Source organism: Salvia splendens, chromosome 14, assembly GCF_004379255.2.
Source record: "Salvia splendens isolate huo1 chromosome 14, SspV2, whole genome shotgun sequence".
NCBI lineage: Eukaryota > Viridiplantae > Streptophyta > Magnoliopsida > Lamiales > Lamiaceae > Salvia > Salvia splendens.
In genome coordinates this window covers 20,410,824-20,421,806 of record NC_056045.1, presented here as the reverse complement: position 1 = coordinate 20,421,806, position 10,983 = coordinate 20,410,824, and the positions used below count along the sequence as shown (strand labels likewise).

The window sequence follows — 10,983 nt, the reverse complement described above, 5'->3', positions numbered from 1 at the left end:
TACCGGGGATGCAACCCGGTATGCAGATGATGCCGGGGTGGGTTCCCGGGATGCAGATGATGCCGGGGGGTGCCCGGGATGCAGATGATGCCGGGGGGCAATGCAACCCCCGACAGGAGGGGTACCGGCGATGCAGGGGACGCCGGGGGAGGAAAACATCTATTGCCCCAGTTTTGATTTTTCGACTGCTTCTTCGCACACATCGACCCCAATGGAGGCGCAGTTCACGTAATTTGAGACTTTTTCCTTAGAGGAGTTGGGGTTTGATATTCTCGGAGTTCCGGATACTCCCGTTCAAACGGGGAGAGCAGTGCGGGGTCGTCGCGCCCCAAAGAAGAAGGGCAAGGGGAAGAGGGTCGGTGAGTCGTCGCAGTCGGGTGAGGACAACTGCTCGGTACGGAGGAGGTGGACGGATGCGGAGAACGTCGCGCTGTCCAAGGCGTGGGTGAGTGTTTGCGATGATCCCCTCACTTCGAACAATCAGAGGATCGTCAACTTGTGGGCTAAAATAGCAGCAGCGTACGAGACATTTTGCCCGGAGGGGAGGCCACGCACCACGGATTATTGCCGGAAGGCATGGGACCGAATCAGGGCTGCGGACTCCCGATTTTCGGGCTTGTACACCAACGCCCTCCGCATGCAGAGCAGTGGCCAAACAGAGGATGACTGCAGGAGGATAGCGGAGAAAGCCTTCCCCTGCCCGGGTTGTATAAGGATTTCACCTACTGGAACTGCTTTGTGGTGCTGAACGAATCCGAGAAGTTTCGAGCAGGTGTCGACGCTGGCTGGCCGAAGAAGCAACGACTGAACTACACCGGTGATTACAGCGGCAGCAGCGGTGGTTCCCACGACTTCCCCGAGACGGCCCAGGTGATCCCCACCCCTCGTTCGTTCGCTCGCCGACCTAGCCCGGCTGGGCAAAAGCGGGCGCAAACGGAGGCGAGGGGGGTCGCCGGGGGTTCCCAGGAGGTCCAATCGGCATCCCCCCTTGGCCGGTCCACAGAGGATCTCAAATTCTTCGCGCTTCAACAAACACGCGCTCAGATGGTCAAGACGTTAGCCGAATGGCGGGCGGCGACGGACCCCGAGGAGAAGAGTTTTCTTCACGCATTGCTCGTGAGCATGCGTGACGATTTGTGTGGAGGCGGCGGCTACGGTGGCGACGGAGACGAGGAGTGAATTTTTTAAATTAATATACTTTTTTTAATTAATGTACTTTTTTTATTTTATTGTATTTTTTTAATAAATGTATTTTTTAAAATTTTAATAGTATTATTAAATTTTTCCGTATTTGTGTCGTAAATTTAATTCCGTATGTTGTGTGATTGTTAATTATTTGTTTTATATAATTTTAAGTGATGTGGCTAGGCTATGGCTGTGCTATTTGCTTGTCTTGATGATGTGGCAGAAGGTTTTTTAGGGCTGATGATGTGGCAGGAGGAGTTTGTGACTAGGCTATGGCTGAGCTATTGCCGAGCTATTCCTATTGTGGATGCTCTTACTATATGCAAAGTTATTAAAAAAACAATAAAAGCAAGAAAGATAAAGAAGTAAAGAAAAAACAACTGGGTATTGGAATTCCTCATCATACCCTCCCCACTTTTTAGCTCACTTTTGCATCACGCGCGCCCTTGAAAGCAAAACTAGCTTCCTCCAATAAAAATATAGATACAGAAAAACCAAATCTTCTCAGTGTGTGTGTTCTTGAGTTGAATATTCAGGAGATACTATCCAAAACATCTCCTGTTTTTCCAATTTGACAATATGAGACTTTTTGACCTTTTCCACTGTTTGCTGCTACTTGTTCTGAATCAAATTGCATTCACCTTCTATTCAGCATCATCTGCGCCAGATGGCAATCTTGTTACAAAGCTCCCTGGATTCAGTGGCAGTCTCCCTTCCAAGCACTATTCTGGGTGAGTTAAAGATTCAACCTTTGTTTTGCTTCTGTGATTTTTCTCATCAAACTATTTTGGGTAAATTAAAGATTCAATCTTTCTATTTTTCTCTCGCTCTCTACACACACACAGGTATGTCACTATTAATGAGGAGAAATTGTATTACTATTTTGTGGAGTCTGAGAGGAATCCATCAAAGGACCCTGTGGTGCTCTGGCTCAATGGTGGTCCGGGTTGCTCTAGCTTTGATGGATTCATCTACGAGCATGGTAATTATGAACACCCCCTTCTCACACACACATACATTTGTGTGCGTGTGTTATTTATCAGTTTATCTTGGTGTGGACTTGTTTTTGGCAAGATCTTGGCTTTGTTGTTGAGGTGAGTAACAATGGTGTGGAATGGGACTTAGATTTCATAGAAATTGTCGTTTAACAAAAGGATTTTGAGTCTGATGCTTTTGTAGAAGCTTTTATTCTTGGTAAAGACTATGTTTTTGGTGTTAATCTGTTGGATACTAAGTTGATTATGTGGTCATTATTTTGAGCTAAGGGAATTAAAAGGTGAGCTGCAAATCAGTTAATAGCATCTTGTTATTATGGCACACAAAAAAAATTGTACCAACACTTATTTTTTAGAAGATATTGTAGAACTTCATTCTTGAACTTATAAAATGCTTGTTGATGAGCAATTCTGTCGTTCATCTCTTGAAAGTTAGAAGGTAAGGATGTAATCATTCTTTTTGATTTGTGATAAGGCAAGTGAATAGTTGGCATTTGTGCTATATCTGCAAATTAATTAAGCATCATCTGTCGTGGTACACAATCAGGAAATGGACCTGCATTGATCATTTATTCATTTTAGTATAAATTGTAGAAGTTCAATGTTGATATTAACATAGTGTTTTCTTGAGTATTTCACTCCTTATATAAGTATAGCATTTCTAGTGAACAAGCAATTATTTAGTTCATTCTTGAGATGTTGCTTCCAGATATGTCGGAACTGGACCATGTAGCATTCTTGGAAGTTTTAGTTTAACTTCAGAGATTAATTTCTTTTAGTTTCAATATGTTAAAGTATCTTGTGTGGTTCCGATTGCAGGACCCTTCAATTTTGCAAAGGAGCCACATGGTGGCTTCCCAACTCTGCATCTCAATCCATACAGCTGGTCCAAGGTTGTGATTCTTTATATTGGTTGCTAAAATCTCATTTCTTTCTTGCACTAGCAGCTTTCTATATATCAATTGAGGCTATCAATTTGTCATTCTAGGTCTCTAGTATGATATATCTAGACTCCCCGGCTGGTGTTGGATTATCTTACTCAACAAACGAATCAGATTACATCACCGGAGACCTAAAGACTGCTTCTGACTCTCATAAATTTCTCCTCAAGGTGAAAAATAATACCATTCGTTTTTGTGGGATTTCTACTTTTGTATGCCTTTGCTGCATATTTACCCCGAATAGCTGTATGTTGTCCGGCTAGTGGTTTGAGCTCTACCCGGAATACCAGAGCAACCCATTCTACATATCGGGAGAATCATATGCCGGAGTCTATGTCCCAACTTTGGCTTTTGAAGTAGCTAATGGTACTATCATTCATACTGTCTGAAGAGCTTCTGATATTTTTGGGTGCACAAACTGATTATGTTTGTCACAAATTTATAGGAATTGATGTTGGTGTGAAGCCTATCATTAACCTCAAGGTATTACATATATTATGCCCCCTCTTTGTAAGCATGAAATATGAAGAATAATGTGAATTCTTATATTGCAGGGGTACCTGGTGGGAAACGGAGTTGCTGACGATGTGTTTGATGGCAATGCTCTCGTACCATTCGCTCATGGAATGGGCCTCATTTCGGATGAACTATTTGAGGTATGTTTCTCTAACATGTCCATGATTGTGCAAGAGATACGTATTTGCACTTTTAGTTGAACAAGAGTCGGGTTTGAAGGACTATATATATGTAGATAAATATGTGTCTCATAAATCATGCTTAACTACGCAGGCAGTAAACTCTGAATGCAACGGTGCTTACTACAATCCGACGAGCCAGAACTGTGAGAACAAACTTGTCAAAGTTGATGAAGTAAGTTGTTTTCAATCTGTCAAATATTGGGATATATATGTGCTCTATTCGTATTGTATTTATCATCTTCGTGTCGTTCCAGGCTCTCAAGGACCTAAATATATACGACATTCTTGAGCCATGCTATCATGCCCCGGCAAGTATCACTCAACTCAAGAACACAAGTGTGCCACTGAGCTTCAGGAAATTAGGTGAGACCGAAAGGCCTCTACCCGTTAGAAAAAGAATTTTTGGGCGTGCATGGCCCTACAGAGCTCCAGTTAGAGACGGATATGTCCCAACATGGCCACAGCTTCTGAATGGCGAAAATGTTCCTTGCACGGACATTGATTTTCTCGGAACAATTTATCAACATCTTTCTCATCCTTCATCAACATGTAGGATGAAGAGGTCGCGGACATATGGCTAAACAACGATGCAGTTAGGAAGGCGCTTCATGCTGACAGCGTAAGGTTAAATTTTCCTGTTAAGTTGGTTCTCAAGGTAACAAACTAAAAATCATGCCCGAACCCACAGGCAGACCTATCCGGAAGGTGGGATCTTTGCACGGATCGGATTTCATTTCACCATGATTCTGGGAGCATGATCAAGTATCACAAGAACCTCACATCACGCGGGTATCAAGCCCTTATCTACAGGTTTGAATTGCACTATACGAAGTTTTGAAATACTATCTACCTTTTGTTTAGCTTTGAGGTATAGACTGCTCGAATGGTTTTTTTCCAAGACTATACATGATTGATTTGCTTGGTCGCAGTGGAGATCATGATATGTGTGTCCCATTTACGGGAAGTGAAGCCTGGACAAGATCGATCGGATACAAGATTACTGATGAGTGGAGGCCTTGGTACGTGAAAGGCCAAGTTAGTGGGTATGTAACAAAACTTGCACTGCTATTTTTCTTTTGGAGTTTGATATTTATGACTGAAAATCTAACAAAAGGTTGTGTCAAACTGACTGATGATAAGTTGGCATATTTGTGGACGATGCGTCGTGGCAATTTGACACAAGACTCCCCCTTCTGGATGACGACGACTAACATTTTTTCATTTTATGACTTCATAGGTACACTCAAGGCTATGACTACAACCTCACCTTCCTCACCATCAAGGTATGAAAACACACGACTTTTGATTGAGTACTTGTTGTCAGCTCGAGAGATTGACTACGTTGACACCTGAATCTCGACTGTGCAGGGGGCCGGACACACCGTGCCAGAATACAAGCCATCTGAGGCGTTAGAGTTCTATTCGCGCTTCTTGGCTGGGGCAAAGATATGAAAAACAACATTGCCTTCGTATGGGACGAGAGTAGTTAATCTATTCACTATTCGATTCTTCAAGTTCTCAATCATGTTGATTGATGATTGGAGAAAATATTTCAGTTATTATGTAGGGAAACAAAAAGAGTGTTTAGAGTAGTAGTACTCTTTGCTTATACTAGGAAGAATCTGATATACTGTGATTTCGAATTTATAATAAATGTTACATTTTCACGTATTCAAAATCGTATATAGTATAGATTATTCAAAAATTGGCACAATAACATATCGACTGTGATTATTTAAAGTTATGTATTTTTTACAAGATTATAACTTCGTCCTATAAACTACTGGTCATATGACGTAGTATCCGATTGCCCTGTGGGATCAATTTCGCTTTAGATTTTTGTACTCCTATATTTTATTTTTATCACATTTAAAGTTTGAGATAAAAACATGAATTAACCAAAAGTTGGGAGTGCTATTCAAGTAGGTTCCTGTAAACTTTCAGACACCTATAATATTTCTACACTTCTCTGTTAAAGCTTCTAACTTTTTGCCATAGCTTTTATAACTTGAATTCAGCATTCCTTGACTTTGTACAGATGGAAGGATTGATTGTCTTTCCGGGTGCAATTCAGTTATTATTTCTACTACTAGTAATCATGAAAAAAAAATTAACAACTATAAAACGCATAAATATTTTATATATAAAACTAAACTAGTACATAAATTAAATATTATAATGCGATAGGTATAGACGCGGATAAATAGCATGGAAAATAAATTCAAACTATTTACTCAAACAGTTCAAACTCAAAGTTCACCAAAACAATTTCTCTACTCCAAATATCTTAAACTCAAATGGAATAGGCAAAACTCAATCATTTTATCACAAAATCCTATATATACTATATTTAACAATACAAATGGTGTTTTTTTCATAATTTCAATTTCTCAATACAATGAACTGTAAAAAAAAATTAAGATTGTGCATTAGTGAACTAAAAAGAATAGAATAATTAGGGAGAAACTTATCTTACGCATTAATGCTCTGCCAAATAGACCAAAGTTATCAAGTTTGTGTGGAATTTAATGGGAAAATTTTGTAAATAATATTTTATGTAAAGATAGTTGCTTTGCAAATAAACCCTTGGAATTTGTTTTTATTAAGTTGGGAATTTAAATCTGCCTACGCAAATTACATAGCCCTTTTAGTGCAGCACTTTTAATTTAATCAATGCATTTTAACTTCTACTCCCTTTCCATCGGTCCTGTCCCTGTGTAGTCTTTTTTTTATTCCATTCTATAAAAATATGTATTTTTCAATTTTAAAAACTCTTATTTTACTAATTTTATATTAAAATCTATGCCAAACCTAAAATGCATAAATAATCATTCTATTTTAAATTAATAAAAGGGACTCGGCACATTTTATGAGTACTATTCATAATAATAAGACTAAAGTCTTAAAATGGTCCTTAACATATTGCGATTTATTTATTTCGGTCCAAAACATTATCTTTTGAATTATTCGGTCTCTCACATTTGAAAACGGGTCACATTTGATCAATTTTGGACGGTTCCGTCAAATTTTTGACGGTTTTAATTACCTGGTCACAAATCCGTCACTAACACAAACCAAACTCAACACCGCCCCTTTATGCCCTTTCATGCAGCAAGCAACGAAGAAATCCATCTCTTCATCGTCGCCGCCGTCGTCTCTCCTCTCCCAAACCAGAATCACTCCGCCGCCCCGCCAGAGGCCAACCCCGCCCCATCCGGCGTCAGCGCGAGAGCATTCACGCTCGAATCGTGCTTCGATAGCGTCGTCTTCAAGCTCTGTTTTCTCCTGTCGCCAGAGGCGGAGGCTCTCCACACCTTGATCTTCCCGTCGGCGGAGCCGGTGTAAACGATTCCGCCGGAGGAGGCGACGAAGTTCACGGCATCGGAATGCGCTGAACTGACGGAGTCGATGCAAGCCATATCGGAAGATGATTTCCACGTTTTGAAGCTCTTATCCCAGGAGATTGAGTAGAGCTCGCCGCGATCGCCGTCGACGGCTAGTCCGGAGACGGCGTCGGCGTGTTGGATCTATAAATTCTGCTTGTGGCGGCGGATTTTGACGTAGTTTTTGGCGGATAGGCAGTTGAAATCAGTTGGCGATTTTTCAATTTGGGGGAAATTGGAGTTGTCCAAACCCTAATTTTACAATCCTGGTGCGCGGTGAAGATTTTTCCGCCGGTGAACGCGATTGATTTGGCCCAGCCCGAGCCCGACCCGAACAGTGTTCAGCTCGTCGGCGGACATGTTGTGACGGTGTTCAGCTCGTCGTTGATTTGGCGGCGACGGTGTTCAGCTCGTCGGCGGACATGCGGCCGGTGGAGAAGGCGTTGAGGGCAGCGTTAGTGACGGATTTGTGACCCGGTAATTAAAACCGTCCAAAAATGACCAAATGTGATCCGTTTTCAAATGTGAGGGACCAAATAATTCAAAAGATAATGTTTTGGATCAAACTCAAAAAATCGCAATATGTTAAGGACCATTTTGGGACTTTAGTCTAATAATAATATATAATATTAGTAACATTTTTTAATTAAGTTAGTATTCTTCTTCCTGGCAGAGCTCGACAGGGTTTTTTATTTTGCTCTGTAGTTTTTCAATTTCAGATTAAGTTCAGCCCCCTCTGATCATTCAGTTTTTAGTAATTTGATCTTCAAAAGCATTGACGTAGAAAGGACTTGAGACAAGTTTTAAAATTTTCTAAAATAAAGTAGTAGAAAAAACAAGAAATATCCTTTTTGGGTGGGGGGGGGGGGGGGCGCACAAGCGGTGGAGCACGTCTGCATTTGGAAGTGTTGAAGACGAGACTGAAAAGCTAGAGATTTCTAGCTATCTATCTTCTAGCTAAGTATTAGATGGACTGGAGACTTGTTCAACAATAATTTACCAAAAAACATCTCCAGTTTTTCCCATTTTGCAATATGAGAGTGTTTGCCTTTTTTCATGGTTTGCTACTTCTTATTCTGAATCTAATTGCATTCACCTTCAATTCAGCATCATCATGGTAATCTTGTTGCAAAGTTTCCTGGATTCAGTGGCAGTTTCCCTTCCAAACACTATTCTGGGTGAGTTGAGATTCAACCTTTGTTTTGCTTCACTCATTTTTCTTCTGATTCCATCTGTAACACTATTACGGGTAAGTCATACATTCAATATTTTCTTTATTTTTTAGTGACTTCTTCCCAATGTCATCATCTCTTCTTGGATTATAGTACCCCTCTATAATAATTTTTTAAAAAATAAGGTCATTTGAGATGACACGAGAATTAATATATAGTAATTAATAAAATAAGAAAGTGAAAGTGTATGAAAATGGTAATTAAAATAGTATTATTAGATAGTGTATCCCTTATTATTATTATTAGTGTTTAATGGTTGAGCACTAGTGGTATAAGCCGTAAATAAATTAATATATATAGATAATGAATTTGGGAGAACTTTCCATAAGTGAAAATATGATAATTTTATGGGACGGACGAAAAAAGAAAATGTCAATATTTTGTATGGGACTGAGGGAGTATTATCGTTCTGGTATGAATAAAAGGTCTTTCTATTTTTCTCTCTCTCTACACACACAGGTATATCAGCATCGATGAGAAGAAATTGTACTACTACTATTTTGTGGAGTCTGAGAGGAATCCATCAAAGGACCCTGTGGTGCTCTGGCTCAATGGTGGTCCGGGTTTCTCTAGCTTTGATGGATTCATCTACGAGCATGGTAATTGATGGCTGGGCGAATTTTTGATGGTAACAAATGCAGGTAATAAATATATAGATCACGACACAAGGAATTACGTGGTTCGATTTACTGAGGTAAATCTACGTCCACGGGAAGAAAGGAGGGCAAGATTGTATTGCTTGATCTGGTTTACAGCTTACAAATACAGACTTGCTATATGATATTTGATGTTTAGAGAGCTTCCTCTTTCTGGTCTATCTGATCTAAGTTCTATTTATACATTGAACTAAGATCGTGGCTTGCATCACCACTAACTAGGTCGTGGCTTGCATCACCACTAACTAGGTAGTGGATGTCGTGGAGGTCATGAGATCCTGCATGGGTCCACTATCTCTTTGTTTGGTCCGCTATCCTGCATGAGATCCTGCATGAGTTGACACCACTAAATAGATCGTGTAGTGGAGGTCGTGGAGGTTCTGCATGAGTCCACTATCTCCCAGTTCGGTCGAATACTGAGACCGAACTGCTGAACTATTGCCGAGCAGCTTTTGCCGATCTGAGAGTAGAGCTTGATTGGTCGGCTTTTACCGAGCTGTAGGCTGGGGCCGAACTCTTTGGTAATGCCGAACTGATACTCTTCCTTGGGCTTTGGGCTGATGGGCCGTCACTGCTATTGGGCTTGTTTAGTACGTACCCCATCACTACCCCCCCCCCGAAAAGCAAAGTGAATCACTTCGGCGAAGCGAGTCACTTCGGCATTCTGGATAAAGGTACGGGGGAGGCTGACGTTAGGGGACGTGCCTTGCGCGTGACTGCATTAAATGCGACAGTAAAATCCGGCCGTTGAATCCTGAAAAGGTGGGATTCGAAACGGTGCGATGATTTTGAAATCTTCTCCGAATCTGATAAATACGTCCTTTCTTCATCATTTGAACACTTTTGCTATTGCTTCTTCTGCATTCTCTCTCTTTTGCGTAAAAATTTCCTTCCGTTTTCAAGAATTTCTTCAGAATTTCTTCAGACTTTCAAAGAGTAAGAACCATGTCTTCTTCTTCTTCTTCTGAGTCAGGTAGCGGTAGGAAAGGGGGTAAGGAGTCTTCTAGCCGGAAAGAATCTGGGGAGAAGACCGTAGAGTATTTTCACAGCATCTTGAGTAAGGATACTGTGATATCCCTACACGAAAAATATTTTTTTCCTGGGGGGAAGGTTGCGATTCCCGACGACCTTCATAGGGCTGACTCGCCGCCGGAGGGTTACGCCACCGTTTATGAAGCCGGCTTGGAATGCGGGCTTCGTTTCCCTCTTCCCCCTGCCTTTGTAGAGCTGCTTGATTTTTTCCAACTCCCTTTAGGTCAGGTGACTCCGAATTCTTGGAGGCACTTATCGGCCTTTGCTGCCGAACTGCGTAGGCTAGATAAGGATCTGTCTCTGAGGGCAATCCTTAATTTTTTCCAGTTTAAGAGAAAAGGATCTTGGTTTTACTTGATCCCTTTACAGCCTTTTAGGGCCTTCTGCAAAACCAAGTGGCCAAAGTGGCAACATCGCTTCTTTTTTTATAATAGGACAGCGGCTCCGGGCTTTCCCTGGAGAGGGCCGAAGTCCGTGATTCCTCATCCTCGGTTAGAACCGTTGAACGAGCTCGAGGGCGAGCTCAATAAGATTCCTATGATTAGGAAGCAGTACCTGGAGTCTGAGCTCGTCAAGGGCGACTTCGTGTTCGACTCCTCGTCTTCGGACGAAGAGACTGAGGGTGAGGACTTCTTTTTTGTGCCTTACTGCTTTTGTGGCGAAAACTAACCTTGCTTTCTTGCTTTTTGGCAGTGAACTTGCTAAATAAGATTAGCCGCAAATCCTCCGAGCTTAAGGAGCCGGAGAAACAGAAGGCTACCAGCTCGGCGCCTGATGCCGAGAAGAATCCGAAGAGGCAGAAGACCTCTTCTTCGGATCCAAAAAAGCCGGAGTCCACTTCGGCAAAGGGGAAGGGGAAGA

The 10,983-nt window shown here is 41.5% G+C and overlaps 1 protein-coding gene and 1 pseudogene across 1 annotated transcript; both read left to right on the top strand.

The window, feature by feature from the left end:
• The first annotated feature begins 1,609 nt into the window (after nucleotides 1–1,609).
• On the top strand, nucleotides 1,610–5,490 carry LOC121765751 (serine carboxypeptidase-like 20). Its single transcript, XM_042161965.1, has 14 exons — nucleotides 1,610–1,916; nucleotides 2,031–2,167; nucleotides 3,000–3,073; nucleotides 3,169–3,291; nucleotides 3,385–3,487; nucleotides 3,567–3,604; nucleotides 3,676–3,777; nucleotides 3,911–3,991; nucleotides 4,074–4,312; nucleotides 4,372–4,438; nucleotides 4,508–4,629; nucleotides 4,749–4,862; nucleotides 5,057–5,102; nucleotides 5,188–5,490. Exons 1-14 carry the CDS (start codon nucleotides 1,765–1,767, stop codon nucleotides 5,269–5,271), a joined length of 1,482 nt encoding a protein of 493 aa, XP_042017899.1. The 5' UTR covers nucleotides 1,610–1,764; the 3' UTR covers nucleotides 5,272–5,490.
• Nucleotides 5,491–7,624: 2,134 nt separating this feature from the next.
• The window catches only part of LOC121764320, a 34,003-nt pseudogene continuing 30,644 nt past the window's right edge, over nucleotides 7,625–10,983 (top strand).

What these genes read in the sequence shown, in the direction of transcription:
- LOC121765751 (XM_042161965.1), top strand. Translation starts at nt 1,765, where the DNA reads ATGAGACTTTTTGACCTTTTCCACTGTTTGCTGCTACTTGTTCTGAAT. An exon ending in AGCCTATCATTAACCTCAAG is followed by an intron (nt 3,605 to 3,675) that starts GTATTACATATA and finishes CTTATATTGCAG; the next exon opens with GGGTACCTGGTGGGAAACGG. An exon ending in GTGAAAGGCCAAGTTAGTGG is followed by an intron (nt 4,863 to 5,056) that starts GTATGTAACAAA and finishes ATGACTTCATAG; the next exon opens with GTACACTCAAGGCTATGACT.